At 34.3% G+C, this 25,421-nt stretch overlaps 1 protein-coding gene across 7 annotated transcripts in view; it reads right to left on the minus strand.

The window, feature by feature from the left end:
* SSBP2 (single stranded DNA binding protein 2) overlaps positions 1-25,421 on the minus strand; it is a 304,079-nt gene that overhangs the window by 83,173 nt on the left and 195,485 nt on the right. For 5 of the 7 annotated variants that reach the window (XM_036847746.1, XM_036847742.1, XM_036847745.1 and 2 more), the window contains one exon: positions 14,176-14,265. The exons of the other annotated variants lie outside the window; for them this stretch is intronic. In XM_036847746.1, coding sequence (XP_036703641.1) covers positions 14,176-14,265 — 90 coding nt within the window. The remainder of the gene's footprint in view (positions 1-14,175; positions 14,266-25,421) is intronic. 7 annotated transcript variants of the gene reach the window in all.

Consider the following 25,421-nt stretch of genomic DNA (forward strand, 5'->3'; position numbering starts at 1 on the left):
AGAATGTACAGAGTTGCATTCAATAAATACTTGGCTGTTTCCATAGCTGGGTCATTGATTGAGTGAGTGAACAACATTGATGGAAGACTCTAAAAACCAGCAGAAGGTGTAATAAAGTTTGGTTCTCTTGTATAAAATCTCACCTGGCCAATTTATGTGTCTCGTTAAAAATAGGTAGTATCTATTGATATTGCAAAGGGTAAGGCACAGTACTGGCATAGTGTATCTGGTTGTCTAATGAGAAAATGCTTATATGTATAGAGGGGAAAATTCAGCTTGCTTATATAGGATAAATTATGTCTTCTAGAGCAGCGGTCTCCAACCTTTTTGGCACCAGGGACCAGTTTCGTGGAAGACAATTTTTCCACAGACTGGGGGGTGGGGGGAGTGGGAGGGGTAGAGGAATGGTTTCGGGATGATTCAAGTGCATTACATTTACTGTGCACTTTATTTCTATTATTATTACATTGTAATATATAATGAAATAATTATACAACTCACCATAATGCAGAATCAGTGGGAGCCCTGAGCTTGTTTTCACTTGCCACTCACTGATGGGGTTTTGATATGAGTCTGCAAGCAATTGATTTATTATGGTCTCTGTGCAGTCAAACCTCTCTGCTAATGATAATCAGTATTTGCAGCCACTCCCCTGCACTAGCATCACCACCTCAGCTCCACCTCAGATCATCAGGCATTAGATTCTCATAAGGAGCATGCAACCTAGATCCCTCGCATGTGCAGTTCACAGTAGGGTTCACACTCCTATGAGAATCTAATGCCACTGCTGATCTGACAGGGGGCGGAGCTCAGGTGGTAATGAGAGCGATGGGGAGCGGCTGTAAATACAGATGAAGCTTCGCTCGCTCACCTGCTGCTCACCTCCTGCTGTGCGGCCCAGTTCCCTGGGGGTTGGGGACCCCTGTTCTAGAGGACCTAATAAAAGTAGGTAAAGAACAAAGTGTTGGAGATCCCAAGATGATACTGAGTTATAATTACAATATCTACATCAACAACATATAAGAGAATTTATGATTTAGATGACTAAGAAGGTCTTGTACTCTCTCCTACTGCTTTCAGGTTTCTCTATTTCTGGGCATCAGGGTTGAAAACAGTGATTCTTAGGCAGTTTTACAAAGTAACAGTATTTAATAACCACTTTTTGGTATAGAAGTATGTCAGGTTAATTTATGTATGATTTGGAGGAAAAAAAAGTATGATAACTTCCTAATTTTTTTCTAAAGCAGAGGCCAGCCATGAGAACTGCCACTAATTCCATATAGCAGGGCATTTCAACTGTTTGTCTAATATAGTGCCAGGTGTACACATGAGACCCTGGTCTTCTTAGATTTAAATACATTCAAAGAGCTATAACCCTCAGGTCTCCGAAACATGTTTTAGCTTACATATTTTCTTTCCATTAAGAAGAGGCTCAGCATTTGAGTAATATCATATTGTCTTTACCATATAACCATCTTTAGTCTAAAAATCTGTAAGAAAAAAATGGTTATTTGCTAAAAAGTAATTTGCTTCCATCAACATTTAGGCAAAAACACAAGACACAAAGTGATACACAGCTAGGAAAAATATGGGTTATCTTTAGTAATTATATTAATTACATAAAGATCAAATATCTACCTTTCTTGATCCTGTGCAGATATGACTTTAGACAGATATAATCTTTCTTCTGATATTTTTCACATACTGTTTTAGGCAGACACAGGGAATAATACACAATTCTGTGTCATAAAAATTATTACAGAATCTTTCAAGGGAAAAACTTCTCTTGAACATAATCTTTTTAAAATGATAAATATGGAAGATTATAATTATTTATAGTCCTGTAAAGGTAATAAAAATATGTTCACTATGAGATTTTACCCCAAGCATAAACATTCTTTTAAAAATTAAACATTACTTTTAATTCATTCTGGATCCATTTTTTTAGTTAGTCCAATTCTCTTTACATGATTCTCCTATATAGATTTCTATTCTCTATTTTGCTATTCAAAATCTCACTTAGAAGTAAATCTTTTTTTCCTTAATTGTGATAAGAGTTGAAGTCATATGGCTGTCAATTATAAATAATATTGAGAATATTATTTTGAAAAAAGCATCACAAAAAGTGTTGTGACTTGTACATTCATTTCTGCCATCGTTCATATAGTAAGACTGTTCACATTTTTTTATTTTTATGATTCCATGAGATGCTTCATAAGTTTTCTGTAGAAAAGTAATGAAGGATAAATTATACATCAAATGAATTTCGTTAAAGTTACTTTACAATTCATATATCTTAATTTGTTCAGTTTCTTTTCTGTTTTTCAGGAAAATCTCCATCAGACATTACTGACACCCCAGTGATAAGACACTCTTGATTAATACATTTTAATTCCAACTAGTATTAAACTAATTTAGCTCACAAAATGACATACTTGTGCTGGCAATTCTGCTGATAAGCATAAATATGTAGTTTATCTTCCATACATCTTAGATATTCTATCATCAACAACACTTAAAAAAATAACGCATATCAAATACCTGTAAAGTATGAACAGATCAGGTTTCCTAGATGTTGTTTTGGCAAGGCTAATCCAATTCAGCACAGAGTTATAAGCAGGTTGATTCTTCTGATATGGATTTAGTCTAAGCATTAAAATTGCTCATTTCTATTATGGGCCTTTGCAAAAAGATGAGACTATTTCTCAAGTCTTCATTACCATATATCAGATACTGGCTTGTGGCAATGGACTTGTGGATTGTGAAGGGGAACTATGCTGCCTTCTGGTCTAATCAACTACAGAAGTTTGAATAACATTCTATGAAAAACTTTAATGATTTGTTTTAGATCAATTTATATTCACAAATACACACAGACCCTTTTATTTTTTTTTTTGGTGTCTGTGGGACACGTAGCTGGAGTCCTGCGTAAGTTGAATCTCGCTCTGTGCTGCCTCCCATCCCTGACTAAAGTCACAAGGACAGATCAACCCACATTACAAGTAACCCACTATGGGTATGAAAATCAATATGTGAGGTTTATAACTGAGGAAAAGTATTGGGCTAACTCAATAAAAAAAGAAGCAAAAACAGTAATTTTTTAAAACGACTCAGTTTTTCATTGAAGAATGCAAAAACATTCCCCTCTTCCCCAACCTTTTCCCTACTTTACATTCTTGCTTCCACATAAACTTGTTCTAGATGAGAGGATGGGAGACAAGCACTTTAATTTACCGAAATGTACCATTAGGTTAAAAAAAAAAAAAAAGCTACTTTGTTCTGGTACCCTTCTGGTATCTTGATATGCTAGGTAAGTTTCTACTGATAAAGCAGTAGTCTTTTCAAATTCACAAGCAGCGATAACATTTGTTAAAGAAACCTGCCTATGGGCTCGGTCTCTGATACAAGTGGCAGATTATATATTTTTTTACTTTCTTTAAAATGAAATGTTACACTTCATATTCACTTGGTTACTTACCTGCAAAAATGAAGTCTAAAGTTACTCAACTCATGTCTGAACTGTATAGAGTAATCTTTTCTACTGAACAGATTTTAACAGAAATTATTAATGCCTCAGAAAGTCTGTTTTGAAACTAGAGCTTACTAATTTGACTAATGCTAAAAAGTATAAAAATAAGCAAGATGAGAGAATTCAAATTGCACAAAGTGAAGTTATTTCCCATCTCCAATTAAGATGCATTTTGAACCACGTGTCTTAAATAGGTACAGAATAAAACTAAGACAAATTTGAGTAGAGAAAATATTACTGATGTCAAAGGTATTTGTAATGTCAGATTATTTATAGAATATAAAAATGACAGAAAACAGGTAGTAGTCACATTTGCAGGCATCCTTAGTAAGTAACTCTATTTTACCCTTTCTTGATAAGCATCCTACTGTGTACAAAGAATATCCGATTACTCTATTCCTTGGCATTATGTCTTAAACTCAAGATTATACCTGATTGTTGGGTATAATAGATGGCACCTGGCAATTGCCTATACTCTCTGTCCACAGGTGCCAGCAGAGCAGTTTTCTTTGTCCCTCGGCAGGAATGAACAGTTTATAATAGCCAACACTTCACTCCCAGCAGCATTTCTTTGACCTCCCCAGCTTCTCTCTCCAGCTACTGCCTCATCTTCACTTTCCCTTTACAGCAAAACTCTCTGAAACTCTTTGAAAGAGTTGGACACACTCATCTGCAATTTCTCTCTTCCTACTTTATCTTGAATTTACTTTTATGCGGCTGTCACCCCCATCACTCCATGGAAACGGGCCTTATCAAAGTCACCAGTGACCACCGCGTTGGGTCCAATGGTCAGTTGTCAGTCCTCAACTAATTTGAACTATCAGCAGCATTTGACACAGCTATCATTCCTCACTTCCCTGAGTTTTTCTTCTTGGCTTCCAGGCTCCCACATTGCCTGGTTTTCTTCCTAACTCATGTGCTCCTCCTTCCCATTCTTCTTGCTGGTTCCTCCTCATCTTCCTGCCTTCTTAAAAACAGAACCCTGGGATCCTTGAGCTTCTCGTCTCTCTCTCTCTACTCATTACCTGGGTGATGTCATCCAGGCTCACAGCTTTCAATATTAGCCATATGCTAATAACTCCCAAATGCCTCTAGCCCAAGCCTCAAACATAAAACTCCAGATCTGATACCGTGCTCCCTACTCGACATCTCTTGAATATCTAATAGCCATCTTAATCTTAACAAGTTTAAACTTAAGCTTCTGATTGTCCCCTCATACCTCTTCTTGCAGTTTTACCTATATAACACAGGTAAATGTCAGCTCCGTTCTTTAAGCTGAACAGACCAAAAGACTTGCAGTCACCCTTGATTTGTCTTTTCCTCTCACAACACATATCCAAACCATCGCCAGAATCTGTTGGCTCTAACTTCAAAATATATCTAGAATCCAGTCACTTCTCACCACTGTTACCAGCCTTGTTTGAGCCATAATATTCTCTTGTAAAGTTTTGCAGTGACATCCAAATTGGTCTCCCTGCTTCCACCTTTCCCTCCTATAGATGAATCTCAACATAAGAGCCAGAAAGACCCTGCTAAAACCCTCCACTCAGAACAAAACCCCAAATCCCTACAGTGACCTACAAAATTCTACTTGATGTGGCTTTCTACTGCCTACGACTTCATATCTAATTGCTCTCCCCAGCCGACACTCCACTATAGTTACTCAGGCATTCCCTTTGTCCCTGGAAAAAGCTGGTCATGCACTGAACTCAAGGGCTTTATACTTGCTTGTCCCTCAGCCTAGAACACTTCCTTCAGACACGAGATGCTTGTTCCCTCACTTCCTTCAAGTCTTTACTTAAATGGCATCTTCTTGATGAGTCCTTCTGTGGCCACCCCATCCAGAACTTCCTCAACACTGCCTATTTTCCTTTTCTGCTTCATTTTTCTCTCTAGTCCTTATCACAATCTAACATATCATATACTTAAAAATAATTATTTATTTTGTTTACTGACTGTCTCCCATAGTGGATTCTACGTTGGATGTGGGTAAGGATTTCTGTTTAGCTTGTTTACTGCAGTAACTCTAGCACGGGGTGGTGGGAGGGGGCCATAAATATTTGTTGCTGAATGTCATCAGCAATCTGAGCCAGTGGTTCTCAAATTTTAGCTTGTAAGACTCATCTGTTAAAAGTAAAAAACAAACAACAAAAACCAAAGGATTTCCAGTGCCATTGCCCCACCACCAAGAATCCTGATATACTAGGAGGCAGGTGACCCCAGGACTCTTGACGATAGTACAAGAATACACTTGGAGAAACACTGTTCTTGGTCTTTACCCTTTGGATTTCTTACAGGCCATCTAGTGGTGACCATATTCATAAAGAATAGGAGTGGGTAAATTATGGCTCATGGCTAAATGTGGTCCACCACTTGTTTTTGTAAATAATGTTTTACTGGAATAGCCATGCTCTTTAGTGTACACAGTGTCTATGGCTGTCTTTATACTACAACAGAGTTGAGTAGCGTGACCTCAAAGCCTTCAAATCCTAAAATATTTACTATCTGGCTTTTTACAGAAAAAGTTTGTTGACCTCTGATATAGATAGAAGATAAATTATTCCAGACCACCACCTAGTGATAAGCTATTTTTTATTTTATATATATATATATATATATATATATATATATTTTTTTTTTAATGGTGTTTTCTTTCCTTTTTTGGCTGCACGGTGTGGCATGTTCATCTCCTACCAGGGATTGAACCCGTGCTTAACCACTGGACCACCAAGGGAGTCTGATAAGCTATTTTTCAAAAAGCTGAAGGTATCCTTATGTATACTTAAGACAAATCTATCCGACCTATACAGGGAATTTGCAATATATTTAATATTTGATTTATATTTAATAATCCATTCCTTACCTTTAATTCCCCAAAGAATGGTGCCCATTTTTGTTTCTGTAACCAACGTTAAACAAAAAACTAAGATTGTGTTATAAACTGCCTTTGGATATTTGCTATACATTTTTTTGTTTCCCAAGGACCTATAATAAAAATAGAGGCGTTCTGGGAAGACTTTTCAAAAATAAGATATTGGTCTAGGATGGCCAAGTTAACTTTTTCATAAATACCCATTTTGATAAATAAACATCAAAAGTAAGGTTTCTAACAGGAAACTATTTCATTCCATTCTAACTGAAAAACCCAAGTAAAGAGTCTAAACCCCTGACACCCCCTTCCTTGTTTGTTGTCCATCTAGTCACCGCTATAGGGTCTTCTGTTGTTTGAAACTGCGATTTAAAAAAAAAACTTACTCAAGCTGAGCAGTTTTAATTTGTTCTAATAGTTGAGGCCAGAAAAACTATTACCACAACTGCAGGAAAGCATTATCAAAGCCAGCAGCTGTCAGGCACCTTGATTTTTTTAGGCTGCTTTTATCTTTATACTAGAGAAAGACTTGTTCTGTTCTCAATATTCAGAATTTTTGTTCTTTAAAGATTCAAAATTACATTTTTAAGAAAATTAAACTTCAGTTTTATTTCTTGAACTTTGACAAATAAGCAACCTTCCCCACCTCTACTCTCCAAATCCTGGTGTATTTAATTCTGAGAAATACTATTTTTAATGTGTGAATTTTAAACTATATATATTGATAATGTCAAATGTTATAGTTCAGTAAGTCAATTCAACTTGAGATATTCAGTATTCCACTTATTCAAATTAAGAAATGATGTACTTACTAATCTTTTGGTTTGTTATCTGAGGTCAAAGATGATATCTACAACTTCTGGGGAGAAGGAAAAGGAGTTTCTCCTGGTTTAGAGTATTTCCTAAAACTAACTTCTGAAACAGCCATGATCAGGAGGGATAAGAGGAAAGGCAAACCATTGGGAGAGAAGACAATTTAAAGATTAATAACAGAAGGAAACTGAGAAGGAGTAGAGACTATTTAACTACTATATGTATAAATAATAGGGTAAAACAGGTGCTACTGATAATAAAAGGTGGTTTTGTGAAAGTCTGAATAGGAAGAAGAGTATGCTTAGTTATGAAGGTATCTTCAAAATGTAGGACTTATGTCCAAAAATAAATCAAATAAATATCTACCTCCAGAAACATTTAACCAGGGCTTGTAAAAACATTTCTTCTTGTCTTTTTCCTTTTCAGTTTCAAGTGTTAGATTAAATAATCGTTTTTTCTCCTTTTTGATTCTCTTTCTTTTAAAATATCAAGAATATTATATTACCCTGAGCTTTGTTTTTGTCTTTGGTGCTTTATGAATGTCATTTATATTGAGTTTTTCTAGTCAATAAGTGTCCCATGGAGAAAAGGGGAGACTTCTTTGTATTTTTGTTGTTGTTGTTCTTATTACATTATTACTATGTCAAAGCATTAGGTCAGCTTGCTACAGTGCAGTCTTGCTAAAAATAGAACCTTTGGAAAATATACCCAAACAAGTAGAGACATCGGCAAACCACCACTAGATGGCAAAGACGCTTTACCATTGCTAACATTCTGCGTGTAGAAAGAATGTGACTTAGGAACCTGCTGCAACATATTTTCCACCATATCAGAGTTTTGATCAATTCGGATTTTAAAATATGGATGGCCACTGTAGTCTGAAACTAAATTACTTGGTATACTTTATCTGCAACAAGTATTTATAATCTTATTCATGTCAAAGCCTTACATTTATAATCCATCATCAACGTATTATTAGTTTTCAACAGTTCTCAGTAAAGAAGACAGATCCAGTGACTAAGAATACAGCAAATGTATTAAGATAAAAATCAAAACACAATACATGGTAAAAATGAACAAAAGGCTATACAGAATTCAAAATTAAATATTTACAAGTATATCCCACATTAGTTATATACGCAAAGATATCTACATTAGACCTATTAAAAAGATTACATTGTGTTTCTATATGTTATAGATGTGCTTGATTAGAGTGATAAAAACAAGATATGGTTTTCTTAAAAGTTTTCTTGTGGTAAAGAGCAGAAAGAAGGAAAAAATAAAGTATTTTTTTCACTCCCCTCAGATTTTTTTGGTTGAAATAAGAAATGCCCATTTCTTTAATGTAGTTTAAGTTATATTAAATTCACAAGGGAAGATTTCTTACTACTCAAATCTAGAAAATTATAAAGCAACAGAGTTAATAGTCTATTTTTTAAAAAAACACAAATGAATGAGAACTTTGTTTTGTAAGTGCATTTTACTAAACTATTTTCATTATTATACATAAGTGTGAAGAAAATCTAACTGGTTCAAGGATTAATGCTGCCTATTCGATAAAACTACAGGAATCAAATTTTGCCTGACTTTTAGTAAGAATGCTATGAAAATGAGTATACAGCAGGTTGATGCTTTTAATGCATAATTCGAATTTCTTAGCATACAATGAAACTTTTGAATAATACTCTAGCATAGGGACAGGAGAGTCAGAGTACAGACTTAGTTCTGAGGACCTATTAGGTGTATTCACACCACACCACAGTACTGTATTTTCTTCCACCAAAACTTCCAAAGTCTAGTTAGATCAAAGGCCACTTCTACTATCTTCCCACTGACCCCAGTAGCAACACTCCTCAATTTAAGAAAGTTGCTCTAAAGTCATTCACCAGTTCCATGGTAGGTCAGTTTGAGAATTTAGAGGGTTTCTTATACAAATTACTCCTTTGATAAAAGACTCCAAGTAAATAAATGTGCCTTACTTCAAATGGCTTTATTTTACTAAACTGACACCTCCTTTTGCATGTCCAACTATTCTCCTTGATTTTACTTAATTTGATCTCCTACTCAACAATAGAAGCACTCCCATTTCAATTAAAAAAGGTCAAGGTTTAAGTCTGAACCATGTTGATATCTGTCACAAATAGATGTGACAGATATCAACATGGTTGATAGATGCTAATCTAGAGACCGTCTTCCAGGATGGACTTATTAAATGTATGGGGTATTAATCGTAACTATTTATTTTGGAGTTTGAGTTAATTGCTATTATTCAAATGCAGTTGTTATGAATTCACAAATTTAGAGTTTGTAATAATTCCACTTGGTAATATATTTAAGTCTATACGTATAATGGAAAAGAGGGGGCTTGTTCTGCAGTGTAAACAGGGATAAAACGAGAATGTTTGTCTATTTAGGAGAATGTTTTCAATGTACTTCTTATGGTAGGATCACACAGTGAGTAGAGCTCAGAACTGTTGAAGCTGGTGAAGCTTTATGTGTTAATTAAAATTCTTCTTGCTTTACTTTCCTTTATTCATTAAATTCTAATAGGCTCAATCTTTTCCTGGTCTAGTCCCATCCAGCCATCCCCAAATAAGCTTTGCATTTCCTCACTAAGAATGGGGATTCAAAACTATTTTCATACTCTGGATAATTCTTGGACATCACTATCTCTATGGAACTGGATTAGAACCTGGTGTTTGGACTTGAATTATGATTGTCATGGTGCTATTTCTACTTATAGAAGGTAGCTGCTCTTCATTAACAGCAAGCATTGTGGTCAGAATCATGCTGAAGGATAGGAAACCGATAGCGATATTTAGGAAACATTTGAGTACCCTGATCCCATCATGATAGGTACCAAAGGTAATATACTATTTCTTTTTTAAAAGTTTGATGACTTGAGCTTTCCAATATTTCAGAGAGGCATTTCTAGGGAGACTGGCCATACTTAAGCCTACTGAATAGGGGAAACGAGTATTTAAAAGATTAGCTGGAATGGTCTCCCTGGATAAAAAGGAATGACATTTATCATGCTCAAACATATCTAAAACTTTTTCTACCCGCTATCTTTCCTAACTTAGATTAAGACATGAAAATTTTCCAGGGGCCTTAAGTAGGAACCTCAGAGTCATCCTTGATTCCTCCAACTCTTTCCCTTCTACCCCTAACTTGGTTAATCAACTAAGTCCTATCAAACATACTATGCATAGCTTCTTCCTCCCCAGTCCTGCTGCCACTGTTCTTAAGTAGGTCCACAGAGTCTCTTTCTTGAGCTACTGTCACAGCCAACCAGCTGACAGTCTGCACCAGTCTCTTTAATGGGTTCTGTTGTTTTTGCTCTTCTTTTTAGGGTCAGTGTTTTTGGAGTCCAGGTGTATACCCCTTTACTCTCTCGTTCTGTACTTTCTCCCTGGACAATTGTTCTATGCCTGTGGATTCAGGTCCTTGATATGATGACAATCCTGCAATTTTTATCTCTAGCCTAGATCACTGTCTTAGGCTTCAAACCTGTATGTTCATCAGCCTAAGGGATACCTCTAATTGGAGGTCCCACAGGAATCTCTTCATCTGTCCTACCTCAAACCTACTCCTCATTTTGTGGTCCCTATCATCAAATCTCACCTGGATTACTGTAATAGCTTCCTAAATAGCCTCCCTACTTTCAAACCTGTCCCTCTGCAATCCACGCTACACCCTATAACTGGAGTGATTTTTCTATAAATGCAAATATGAACATGCCTCTTTCCTGCTTAAAGTCCTTCAATAGCTTATTACTGCCCTTAAGATCAAGTTCAAACTCAACTAACCTACAAGGCTCCTCAAGCTTACTCTGGAGCCTCATCACCAGCCATTCTCCCTTTAGCTAATTAAGCTCTGTTTTTTTGGGAATTATTTGGTCTCTCTCCTTTCTTGTCTGGGTCTTCATAAATTTTTTTCCCTCTTCCTGGAATATTCTTTCCATATCTCTCTGCTTCCTTTGCCTAATTCATCTTTAGATGCCAATTTGGATTTTATTTACTGTTTTTTTTTTCCCCCAACTTTCTGGTTATTAGCATAGTCTCAATTGGAATTCATGCCTGTTATTTTCTCTTTTTATTTTTTTAAAAATTTATTTTATTTATTTATTTTTGGCTGCATTGGATCTTCGCTGCTGTGCACGGGCTTTCTCTATTTGCAGCGAGCCAGGGCTACTCTTCCTTGCATTGCGCGGGATTCTCATTGCAGTGGCTTCTCTTATTGAGGAGCACAGGCTCTAGGTGTGCAGGCTCAGCAGTTGTGGCACGTGGGCTCAGTAGTTGTGGCACGTGGGCTCTGGAGCACAGGCTCAGTAGTTGTGGTGCACGGGCTTCGTTGCTCCATGGCACATGGGTTCTTCCCGGATCAGGGATTGAACCCGTGTCCCCTGCATTGGCAGGCAGATTCTTAACCACTGCACCACCAGGGAAGCCCTATTTACTGTTTTGACAATATATTTCTGAGAATGACTCTCCCAAGATTGGGTTTGGTGGCCTTCTGATGTGCTCTAAAAACACACACTACTCATTTAATATAGCCATTTTCTTTCTAAATTCTAACTGCCTTCTCTCTCTCTCTCATTCACCACAGTGTGAGTTTTTTAACGGCAGGGATTCTGTATACAACTATATCATAGGTGCCTAACAAAGCCTAAATCTACTCTATAGCTTGAATTCAGGTCACTGCCCTTCTTAAAGATGTCTGACAGTTCCTACATGCCTACTGAATAAAGATTCAAGTTCTTAAAATGGCATATAAGGCCCTTCTCAAGATGCTACAGCTTATCTTCCAATTTCATTTCCAGGAATTCCTGCCTGCCCTCCCCTCTACTTTCCATTCATATTACCCTGAACACCTCTGCACAGGTCATTCTGATGCTTCCACACTTTTGCTTATACTTTTCCCACTTTCTGGAATATCATTCCTCTGCTTGATTTCTTGGAAAACTTTTTCCAAACCACTCTTAGCTCCAGTTCAGGCAGACTTAATAGCTCTCTCTTCTAGGTCAACACAGAACTTTACTCTGTTACAGCACAAATCTTGCTGTATTACAGTTATTTATTTTTAATAATGACTCGCTGGCTAGACAGTGAGCTTCAGGAAGGTACATATTACACACACTCATTTTTAGATGCCTACCACAGTGCCTGGCATCTAGTAGTAGTCAAGTGTTTATCTAATTGGATTAAAACAGAAGTTAATTCTGTTTCAACTACTCTTACCAAGACTCAGGCAGAAGGCAGGTAAGGGGAGAATGGTTCATTCTACAAAATGTAAAAATGAAAATGTATAGGTTTATACGTCTTTGCTTAACCCTAGGAAGAATTTGGCTTCCTTCCCAGCCCACTGCCTCTTTTTTAAAGTGCCACTTAGAGAGCTTCTACTAGCTCTTGTAAGTAGATAAACTCTTCTGATTTACTCCCTAACTCCAATCTATCCTTAGTAAGAGAAATAAGAGCATGAGGAAAAAATATAAAATGAGCTAGAAATATTTTATGAGTAACGATCAATTATGAACTTTAAAAGGTAAAGTCAATGGCAGATGTTCAGAAAGCCTTGCCTTGAATCCCAGTCCTGTGACTTTCTGACTTTGTGCAAACTGCTTATCATGCTTTGGTTTTTTCATCTGTGCAATGGTAATGATGATAATACTTACTTTACCCCTAGGTTATTGTGAGGATTAAGAGTTTATACACATGAAATATTTAGAACATAGCATGGCATACAGTAAGCAGTTACTAAGTGTTAGCTATTATTATTATTATCTTAAACAGTGATTGTTTAATTAATAACCAAGAGTTATAATATGTTCCTAGATTTTAAGAAAGGGGCCTCAAGACAGAATGTGAGCTCTAAGACTTTTGAATATTAATATAGAGTAGCCTGACAAATAGCATATCCTAAAGGACTTTACATTTCAGACTTAGTACTAGGTTCTAATTATGACTTTTTTATTCAATTGCTGTACTGTGGAAAATTACTTATAATTTTATTTCTCCATTTTCACATTTATAAAGTACATTGATCTACACTGAAATGATGGTATGCATTAATTAACAAATGATTATCAAGGACTTTGAAAATATAAAACACTAAAGTGACAAATTAGTTTATAAGTACCTGATGTAATTCATTAACAATATGGCATATAACATTAATTCCTGTAGTGCCTTCCAACTGCAGTTCTTAACTCCTAAATTCTTCCTAATTTTCTCAAAGGGTGTTATAAAATTAACTATGGAGTTAAAAAAAAGTAAACTTCAGAATCTATGTAGCTTTGGGTTAAAAAACTGTCAGATTTAAATGTGGATGCCATAAAATTAAAAAGTGATGTAATTCTAAAATCATTATCATCTTTTGCTAAAATAAATGTGCTTGCTGCAAATTTAAAATACTAACATATGTATTTTAAAATCTGATTTTATAAATGTTATATAATGATATTGATAAAAATTCCAGTTTAAAAGCCACAAAGATGATTCTCAAAATATTTTGTTATAGCCTATAATTTTGATAAATGAATAGGTTATAACTTAGCCATAATGTGAAAGTACAGCCAAATCTTGATTATCTTTAGTCTGTGGAGATATGGATGGCTTGGATAGTTAAAATCCATATATCATTCCAAAACCTCATCCATTAGCCTTTTCTCCCACCAAATCTTCACCACAGTTAGCTTAGCTAATTGCATTTCAGCTACCTTTCTTTCTTACTTGCACAGTGAAATGGTAAAATGTACGAATAAAAATTTGACAATAAAGAAAATATTGGAAGGAAGGGCTAATCTACATACAAGATAACCGGTCTCGGAATAATCAAGAGTTGGCTGCACAGCATTATGTTTACCTTAAGGATTAAAATAGCCTCATTCTCCTTCATATATTTCAATAAAATCCAACAGGAGTTCCTATGCCTTAACATTCCTAGTCAGAGTTTCTCTGAGTACCTGAAAGAACCCTGGTGGTACAGGACCTACTGGCATGCCATCTCCTGGGGGAATGTTTCCTAGCACTGGACTGGGAGCTGCTGCAGCACTCTGCAAAGAATAAAGGAGAAACAAACCTATATCATTACAGAGCAGGCACAGAACAGAAGACTGATGATAACAGACTGTAGGGAGGGAAGCTTTTCATTACTGGGAACAAATACTCGTAATTTCCCCCACTCCAGAGGTAAACTAAGAGGTAGCAGTTAGTTTAGGATATGACTAAGTTATTTGGTTTAAACAGGTCTCTTTAAACTTTTTGAAATCACAGAACTTTAATAAGATAGTATATCTGAGTAAAATATAAAAGGCAAATAAAATGATAAAGTGATAGAAGTTTTAAGTAAATGCTTCATTTTAAGGCACAGGCTTCTGAAATGGCAACATCAACAACAAATAGATAAATATTTAAGTAACAAGTTTGAAAATGGTGGTTGTAGGAGCTGGAAAAAAGAACTCTGTTTAGATTATGCTTTTCTCTGTCATAAATAAATATAATTACTTCTCTGTCTATAGGTGGCAACACGCACATTATTCACTTTCTGATATACTATAATTGGTAGCCAAAATATAATTGATAGCAAAATCAGGGTGGTGAGGATGAAAAAGTAATTAGGAGATTGAATAAGAGAAAGGAATTAGATTTGGAGAGATTAGTTTCAGATAAACAGATTATGAAAAAATCAGATTGAAAAATTCAAAGTCTACTTTACTTGCAAATTATTTCATGGAATCCTACAGCTTCATGAAATAGGAATATGAAAAACTTTGGGATAGGCTCTTTGTAATCAAGTCAAGGTTTTAGATTTAACTCTTACATAGAGCAGTAATACATACAACTATTCTACAACCATGGATTTCATCCCTCAATCTCGTTAGACACATTACAAATACTAAGAACAGCCAAGAAGGGAGCAGAAATATGCTGAAGACAGATCAGTATGAATTCAACAGTTCTGTTATGAAAAGAACTCAAAAGAAATCCTGGATCTAGTGTATTTGTTGTACTTTTCTCACTTGTAGATCAGTTTATTCATTCATGAATTAATATTCCATTAGAAGATGTAATATCTCAGTATATTTGTCATATAAATTGATAAAAATACTAAAACATGTTTATTCTATAGTACTGGAAGTTATTATCACTGAAAGCCAATGATTTTAGTATTTCCTGAGGAAACCTAGATTTAAATGTGGTTATCTAAAATGTTGGTTACCTATGAATGCCAACATTCTAAACTTCTGATAAAGCATAGAAGTATAAAAGGAGAAATAATATTTCTTAGATATTAAGATGAAACATCAATCTATCATCCCATTTTAAGCAAAAACATGCAATTTCATTCAGTGTACATTAATTGAATACCTACCATTTGTCAGATAGCTCTATTTTGCGTTATAATATCAACACTCACGTTTTTAAAAAATGAAAGGCAAATTGTTTTTCATTTTAATTAAACTTGCATAAAATTTTAATACACAATGTTAGAGTAAGAGAAAAACTTACCACCAAACATTTATCTTCTTTTAGTTTAAATATATATGGTTACAGGCAGATCTAGGAAGAAAGATTTGATCTACATCCTTTGACAGTCAATTATTTTAATGGGGAAGTTGCTCTTAGTACTGAAAGCTAGACATAGGATGTCACTATTGTTCTAATTAATTGCAGAATAGAAACTTGTTTTTGCCATAAAAAAGACTTACATAAAAAGAGACAAGTTTGTAAAACACACTCACCTATGCTTTTATAGAAATGTGTACTACAATGTTGAGCAGGTTTACAAAAACAAAACAGAATTCAGTGAATTGCTGCACCTCCTTAGTGTTGTTCAAAGATGCTATTTCTCCTGCAATTCTTGTTGCCTGGCAAGTATATTAAAAAAGCTTTTCCCTACCTAAAGGGAAAAAAATGTTTGTTTGCATCTAAACTAAAGTTTAACAAGTAAAGGTGTTGGGTCATCATTGGCTCCTTTATTTTTTCTCTTTTCGGGGGGACTACATTGTTTAACGGTATATAATACACTAGCTTTTTTCTTCTAAGTTCTTCATTGTATATGTTTCCTAAGGATTTTTTTTTCAGCTGTTATTTAAAAGTGAAACAAAATAAATGATACAGATGAAGATTTAAGCAAGTTAAATCTTTGAGATGCCTTCTGAATTTTCATTTTATGACTTCAAAATTATTTAATAAATTCAATATATCAAAATCAAAATATATCTTGCCAAGGATTCTTTTACAAGCTCTACAACACAGCAGTTAACACAACAGACAAAAAAAATCCTTGCCCTTTTGAAGTTAGCGTTCTAGTGAAGGGGGGAAAGAAAGCCCAATAAGTGCTATGGAGAAAAAGAAAGAGCAGGAAATAGAGTTCCCAGTAAAGTCGGTAGGAATTATAATTTTAAATAGAATAGTCAGGAAGGAATGAATCAACCAAACAAATGAATGGAACAAGTTATGGTGACTGATTTAAATATGTCTCTTACTCTGTTGTTGAGATTGCCTTTTACATTTTAAAGATGTCTCACATTTTTATAGTTTGCACCTATTCCCTCACAGTGGCACAAAAATTTTATAGAAATTTTTTCTTGCATAATAATCATACTTTGGCCATAACAATACAAGTGTCTTGAAAATAAAGAGTTTTATAGCTACATAATTTCTAGTATAGAGCACGATGCTTTAGTTTTCTGGTGTAATAGCAATTTCTAGGCTTGGCCTAAGGACACAAATTGAAGTGAACAGAATACTAGTAATTATCCAATTTATTTACCCAATACAAAGCACTGGTATAGAGCACTGCAGTCCAAACTTCACTTTATGGATCACATTTTTGAGCTAAAGTATCCATCCATTCTTCTGCGATTTATTGGCAAGGGATAATTCCCTCTTTTATTGTACTGTGTGGACTGAAGCTTAGAGTACCGTTTGGTACACCATGTTGATCAGTAACAAATACTAGTCTGATAATAAACACTGAAGAGCTACACTAAATGGTACTCTAAGTTTTGTAAAAGAGTATATTTCTCAAACTGCCTAACTTGCTCATTTATATACAGTAGCAATAATAAATAATACATGCTTTGAAATTGTAGGCTAAATAAGAATCAAGTTTTGGGGATTAGAGCTTAATGTAGACGGGAGAAGTACCACATTTCTTGGGTTTCATTGCTGGAATTTCTGAGACTTGTCTCAAGTTTACTTCCAACTCATGAGACAAATTTATCTCATGACTTGAGGATCCACAGAAAGTTGTTGTTGTCTCAACCTCATAAAGTATGTATAATATTATTCTGGGGGTTTGTGACTGAATTAAAAAAGGAGAGCAAATAATTTAATTATACTAAGAACTACTACAAAGCATTAGTTTCGCTGGATTTGTGTGAATTCCCATTAGAATACCATGGAAAATCCTTTATATATAATATATCCACAATTATTTAGGGTTGACTTTTTATATTCTCTCTCTTGTAAAAAAGAAAGACATATAAATAATATGGCTTTAAAATACTTCTTCTAACTAAACTGAATACATAAGACTTTGGAGCAATGTAAAAATATTAATTATCATTAAAAGTATTTTTCCTTTTTACTAGTTTACTTTGTATGCTTTTAACATATACTTTCACATATGTATTTTCTAACTGCTCTTAAATCATTTACTTTGTCATGTGACTTGAATTTCAAGGTTTTTTGGAAGTGAAAATTTTAATTTTTAAAATATTTTCCCAAATCACTAATATAATTTTTACCTGCTTTTTATAAATACAATATATTAAATTTGGTGTTTTCAAATGAACTAAATTATGGAACAATTATTTGCTTTTTCAGGGATATATTAAAATGAACTTTAAAGAGTCACCACGAAATCTTTCTTCATGTTGCTATATATTTATCTTTGTTTAAGTCTACTCTCTTGGACTTTCTGTTTTTATATCTTTCTACCTATAAGAAGGCACAAGTCAATCTGTGCCCCTTCCTCTCTGTGTTATTTATTTTCCCTTGCATATATGTCCAGCACCATTTCCCATTTTGCCCCTTCTCTTAAATGCTATTATATAATTGAATTTTAATAATAATTTTTATTCTCTAATTCCCTATTTCTGAATTTAAAGAACAGGGATGTATACTGTTATTTTATATTTTCCCTTCTTAAATAAAAATATGAAATAAAAGCTAGAAGAGTTCTTATTTTGACCTTAGTTATTATCACTAGTGGCCTCTGGTAGAAAAAAAAAGTTGTATATACTTCTGTAAGGAGGTTTCAAAACAATAGGCATAAAATAAAATTTTGCTTAAAAATAAAATTAAGATGCAATTGATTATAACATAATTAGCATTTATCAAGATTCTACACATTAAATAACTAACAGTTTTAGTTACTAAGGATGGTACAGAACCAGCTGCCTAACTATACACTGTGGAATCAAGATATAAAGTCTACATTTGGTGGAAAAGGAAAAAAATACTTTAAGCATATGTAAAATTGTGAAGGTAATAACAGAGGAACTAAAATAGTGATATACTTATTAGAAATTGGAAGGAGGATTAAAGGTAAGAGTAGGTAGGAAGAGACCAGGCAGAGAATTATTTGTCTTTACTATTAACACACTTATACTATTTTTAAGTCAGATATAAGTATTGTTTGAGAAACATTTAAAATGGTCATACAGTAGACTCCCTTATCTGTGGAGATAGATTCCAAGACCTCTAATGGATGCCTGAACTGTGATAGTACTGAACTCTATATATATTATGTTTCTTCCTATACATACATAACTATGATAAAGTTTAATTTATAAATTAGGCACAGTAAGAGATTAACAACAATAACTAATAATAAAATAGGACGATTATAACAATATACTGTGATAAAAGTTATGTGAATGTGGTCTCTCTCCTTAATCAACTTCCTTACCTCTGCCAGAAATGCGGCAGCAGCTTCTTCAGCAGCCTTTCTAATAATTTTTATATTTTCTGATCTACACCTATTCCTGCATCAGTGTAGTCATCCCTTACTAGCAGTAAATGGCTTGGTGTCACTTGTTTCAGAGGATCTCTTGTTGAAGTCTTTGTAGAGGCTCGATATGCTTTCTGGCCCAACACAATGCTGTCAGTCAGAACACATTTTCTGTTCATGTCTCCCACCCACAAATTTTATGCCTTTCCTACCTTAACTAGTGCTTATCATGCACTGTGGGCATGACTTTTGCAGTCTGAGGTGTGAAAACTAGCACAGATTTCTTTTTCCTTTGTCACAATTTCATGGATAGAAGACTCCTTCTTACCATAGATCTTAGCAACCTCAGCATACGATTGCTTTTATTTCCTTATTAAGTTGAGAACTTTCACCTTTGCACTTAAAGGAAGCCCTTTTCAGCTTCTCTTTGCCACATCTGAATTGCCTGCATCACTACTGTTGCACTTTGGGGCCACTGTTAAGTAAAAGAAGGGTGACTTGAACACAAGCACTGTGATACCACTACACTGTATCTGATAACCCAGACGGCTGCTAAGTGACTAATGGGTGGGTCAAGCTGGACAAAGGGATGATTCACGTCCCAGGCAGGATGTAGCAGGACATGGTGAGACTTCATCATGCTCCTCAGAACGGTCCACATTTTAAAACTTATGAATTGTTTATTTCTGGAATCTTCCATTTAATTTTTTTCAGAACTTGGTTGACTGTAACTAAAACTGCAGAAATCAAAACCGTGGTTAATCAGGGCCCTGTAGTAGGTTTCCTGTCTTCACAATTTTAATGCAGAGCACAGTTAAATATTTTAGCTGTTGGTTGAAGACATGTTCTTTATCATATTAAGAAATATTTCTATGCCTAGTATTTTAAAAACAATTTTCAAAGATCAGGAATAATAAGAGACTTTGCCTTTTCATATTTGATGGGTATTATTTGGTTTTCTTTTGGCAAAGACACTTTGCCTTTTCATATTTGATTGGTATCATCTGGTTTTTCTTTTGGGATATAAGTAATTATATATTGATAGTTTTCTTAAACTATCATTGTATTTATGAGATAAGTCATGCTTGATCATCATGGATGATCCTTTTAATAGTCTAATGAATTATATTAGCTAATATTTTATTTAGGATCTTTACATCTATATTCTAAATGAGACAGGTTTAGAAAATTCCTTGCTGGATTGTATTCAAATTTAAGCATTAGGATTATTCTACCTTCTCAAAATGGACTGGGTTGCAAACTCTTTTATAATGCTCTCCAGAAATTTACATAATATGGTGTTTATCTACTTTGTAAAGTTAAAAAATATGCAGCGGGTAAAACTGCCTGAATACAAAGGCAATTTTGGAAGTAATTATGGCCATTATTCTTTTTATATTTTCTACTTCTATTTACTTCAATTCTGTTCAATCATATTTTTCCCAGAAAACTTCATTTCATTGAGATTTTTAGTATTATTCATATACACACCACTTCACATGCTTAAAAAGGTCCTCTGTAGCAGCTGTGAGAGACTGCCAGTAGACCACAAACATCTGTTTCCCTCTTCTTCTATGGTAATAGAACTGTAGCCAGGGACCTGGCAGCCCAGCTACACGACATTGCTCAGTCTCCCTTGCTCTCACCGAGAATTAGGCTCTTACTAATGTGAACAGAAGAGGTATGCACCACTTCTAGACTGCCTCCTACTTTTTAATTGGAGATCTAATTTCTGTCATGCCTACGAAACCAATGTCCTGAACAATGGCAGAGCACCCACTAGCCTTAGTCTCTGGATGACTTTGTGGAGCACGGCCTGCCCACCTGCCCTGGACTGCCTTACTGAACTGCTGGCACTAGACAGATGATGACTTGTTTTCTCTCTCCTAAATTGAATTAGTGTTCTCATCATTATCTTTGCCAGGAATTGTTCTATTAGTTCACTTTCTTTTTCTGTTTAATTAATATGTTTTCTTCTTTAAAAAATTATCTCTATTTTCCTTTTTTGTAAAAAAGGTTTCGTTTATTTTCAAAATTCTTAATAGATTAGTAACTAATTTATTTTCTTTTTTTAAAATATAAAGAATATAAAACTGTAAATTTCGCTCTGAATTTACCTTTGATTGCATTTGCAAGGTTTGATGGTGGTGTTCATGATTTTTTTCCTAAATCATCCAATAAGTATAATTTCGATTTCCCAAAGAGTTACTGGATATAACTGGAAACCAAAATTATACTGATTAGATGATTTAGAAAAAAACGAGAACACCAATATCAAACCTTGTAGATTTAACCAAAGATATACTTTAATCTACAAATGGTTGGAGGTTTTATTTTCCTTTTTAATTTCTAGCTTTCCCAATTGTGTCCAGGTAAGATATATTATACAACTTCTGTATTTAGGAATTTGTTGAATAATTTTTTGTGGTCTAATCAATGACCAATTTTCATAATTTCCCAGGGATATTTAATAAAATATCCATGTTTCTGCTCTACATTTTATCCATTTGCCTAATATCTTTATATTGTCTCTAATTTTTGTCTCCTTGCTCTTTCAAATATATATAATACCCTATTATTGTTGTTTGTCCATTTCTCCTTTCTTTTTCATGTTTAATGATCACTGCCTTGAATCTATTTTGCCCAAAATTGACATTGCAAACTCAGCTTTTTTGTGTGTTCATATATCAAATTATCTCCCGTCCATTTATTTTTAAACTTTATGCTGTATTTTATCTACCTGTTTCACTTGTTAGCAGAAAAGCACTCTAATATGCATCTAATGAGATGTCCTTTAAAATTAGAAAAAAGAAACTTTTCTTTATCTTAAGCTTTAAAGGTACCAACGTTAAGACAAACAATATCGTTTATGTTTCTTTATGAAAAATGAAGTTAGCTTTCTCTTCCTATTCTACATCTCCCTCTTCCATTTCCTAACCCTTATTATAAACATCTGGAGTTTTAGGCATAAACTTTTTGTTTTCATCATCTCTGCTTTCAGTAATAATTTTTGACCTCTACATTCAGTTTTATAATTATACTTTCAGTATCAAATACAACTCCAATTTTGTCTAGTTTTTTTCCCCTATCAGTTTAAAACAATAACATAACTGTGCTGCTCATGAGTTTTAATTTTTATGTATTTCTTAGTTGGCTAGATGATGTATGAATATCATTTTCCAAATCCTTATATGTGCAAATGTCTTTTTTTGACTCTCATCAAAACAATAGACACCACCACTGTCTGGTATTTAGTGTTGCAGAGAAGTCTGATGCCATCCTGATTTTTGTTCCGTGGGGTGTAATCTGTTTTTCTCTTCTAAAGATTTGAAGAATGTTTTCTTGATATTTATAATTCCCAAATGTTTCCATTCCATTTCTAGGTACTGATCTCTAAATTTCTTGCCTACAGTGAGGTGAACCTTTTCAATGATCACACATAGGTTACTTTTTTCTAATGCTAGAAAATTGGGGGGAAATCTTTTCAGTTAATAGATGTAAAGGAAAGATCTGGCAAACCTTAAAGGGTCATTCTTTGCAAATGTTTTTAGCAACTAAGTAAATAGTTATGATATTATTGATAACTTGGGAAACATGCTTAGGAATCTTGATAGGACAGGATTTTAATAGGTTATTAGTGGCATGGGAACCTGGTTGGTACACTGTAGAAAGCACATTTCATGTACATATCATGTGCTATAAAAAAATTAATAAATTTTAACTAAGTAATCCTTCTGTTCAGACACTATCCAAATATAAATTCTGAACTATGAGAAAAACAGTATGCATAAAATATGTTCACTGTCATATATTTATAGTAAGAAATATTCGAGGTAACCCCCAAATTCAGCAATAATATAATATTTCTATAAATTATAGCACATATAAGACATATATGTGTCTAAATATGATAGAACATGTTTCAACTATTAAAAATCGTAGTTACAAGTGGAATTATTTGGGAAACACAGGAGTTTATTTATGATATAGTGCTATGTAAAACATGCCAAATATAGAATTGGGTGTATGATTATAATTACGGAAATGGTAAAAAATAATCTATCAAAGATGGTGGGTGGATACATAAAATTAACTGTTAGAATGATATAACTGATTGATTTTTTAATAAAACATTCACACACTTTCTGAAGTTTCATATTTCTAATATAAATAAAAATTATTATAGATTAAGAATACACACTGCCAGTTTTGTCAATAGCTATAAAACAAGACCAAATGCTAACTTAAGACAAACCTAATCCCTAAAATTTAAGGTTAAATAAAATGCAAGTATTTCTAACTTAAAAAAAGAACTCTTATTTCAATAAGACATGAAACATTTTAATTTTCAGACCATGAAGAACCAGTTTTTCTGTTTTGGAAAGTTAGATCCTAGAAGTAATCTAAAAATCACTTTCATTATTCCTGGGCATTTGTTAGCATTGTCTTCACAAGTTCATTTTTAGTGCCACATGCTTCTACCCTAGCCCACTCCACTCGGTCACCCTCTTAGAGTCCAGAGAACCAGTACCACTGACTACTGTGTACTTTTTAGGCTTGTTTTAGAAATATTTTATATGTGCTTTCACAAAAACAATTATCCAGAGTATAGTATTCAACCCTTTAGGCTTCCAAAAGAGGGACAGACCCAGAAAGAGCATTAAAAGCAAAATTAAAAGTAGCCCCTGAGCGCCTAGAAACATAAAGTGTAAAAGAGTTGATCTAAATATTACAGCTTGATGTTTGCCATGCAGAAGAAAAAGAGTGCTTTGACTGGCTGGTAATTTCTACAAAATGTTAACTTTTTCATATGAAAGCCAAGAAGCGTGGGAAATATGACAGGCAACAGAAGCGAAGCAGCTATGGGTGCTAAAAAATGTTTTAAGTGCAAGAGAAATGCAAAAAGACCCTGATAAACACAGTGATTATTTCATTCCTAAAGAATACTTTAGCAGGCAGCCTTTGATTTAGTTGTTAATTTTCAAAACAGCAGCCATGTTTCATGGTTCAGAAATCAGGTTCCCTGAATTCTCTATTCAGCTTTAATCAGAAAAGGTAGATTATAAGAAAAAGGGCTAACAAATTGGTAGATTTAGTTAGGTGAGAGGTATTTGGTGTTCATTGTACTATTTTTAAACTCTCCTATAGGTTTGAAAATTTTCAAAATAACGTGTAGAAAAAAATATAATTGAAATAAGCTAATGAAATTAGGCTCCAATCTGCAGTAATGTGGAGAAAAATTCAGCTTAAACAAGTGGTAAGACTGCACTTCCCAAGATGAATTTAGGGACTCTGCACTACCACATGAACTCTTCTCCACCTCTGTATTTTCAATAAATTAAATTTAAAAAGAAAAAAGAAAGAAAGAAAGAAAAAGGGCTGACAAAGAATTTGCTTTGGGACAATTAAGTCCTAGGTGATATCTTCACTTCTGTACATGCATCCCAAATATTAGGTACCTACTATGTACCTGGGGCTGTTCTAAGATGCAGATTCATTCTGATCACAAAGAATTTTGAACCTAGTGCAATTACTCCTCAAAATTATGAGTTACTAAGGAAATTCATATAAATAGCATATAAAATTTTCTGTTTAAAAATGAAACAAAATGGGGATATTTAAGACACCATTTTTAGCATTCATATAAGTTCAGTGCTCAAGAAGCACTTACTGTCTTCATATGAATTTCAGAGGTTGGGCAAATTGTTATTACAGCATTAAGCCTGCATTATGGCCACATAGTCAAACTACAGGCCTATCTGTGAGCTTTTCCATTAAACACCCTCTCCCCCCCACCCCGCAATCCACAAACTAACATTTTAGTCAAACATTTAATAAAACAACCTTAAACAGTATTTCATAATACCATAGTTTAAAGGAAAAACAAGGAAAAGTTGTTAGAAATACTAATGTTGTTACCCTCTTTCACAAGTTTTTAACAGTTATAGATTCTGGTCATTGCCCTACTTTTTCCTTTTTGACCTCAAAGATGGAAGCCTTTGTCTCTCTTCTACACTATTGATTCAGTATAAAAATCCCTAAGCTTCTAGTTGTTTGGGGTCTAGGTATTTTAACTATTCTTATTGGTAAGAGAAACTGGATAATCAGAGTCATCCTTTGGCAAAAAATTGTTTTCCTCTGTGGTAGGCAGAATAGCCCCCCAAAGATATCCATGCCCTAATCCCTGGAGCCTGTGAACGTGGTGGTCTCTAGAATCTGAGAGCAGCCTCTGGCCGACTCCTACAA

Source organism: Balaenoptera musculus, chromosome 3 (genome assembly GCF_009873245.2).
Source record: "Balaenoptera musculus isolate JJ_BM4_2016_0621 chromosome 3, mBalMus1.pri.v3, whole genome shotgun sequence".
Classification (NCBI taxonomy): domain Eukaryota; kingdom Metazoa; phylum Chordata; class Mammalia; order Artiodactyla; family Balaenopteridae; genus Balaenoptera; species Balaenoptera musculus.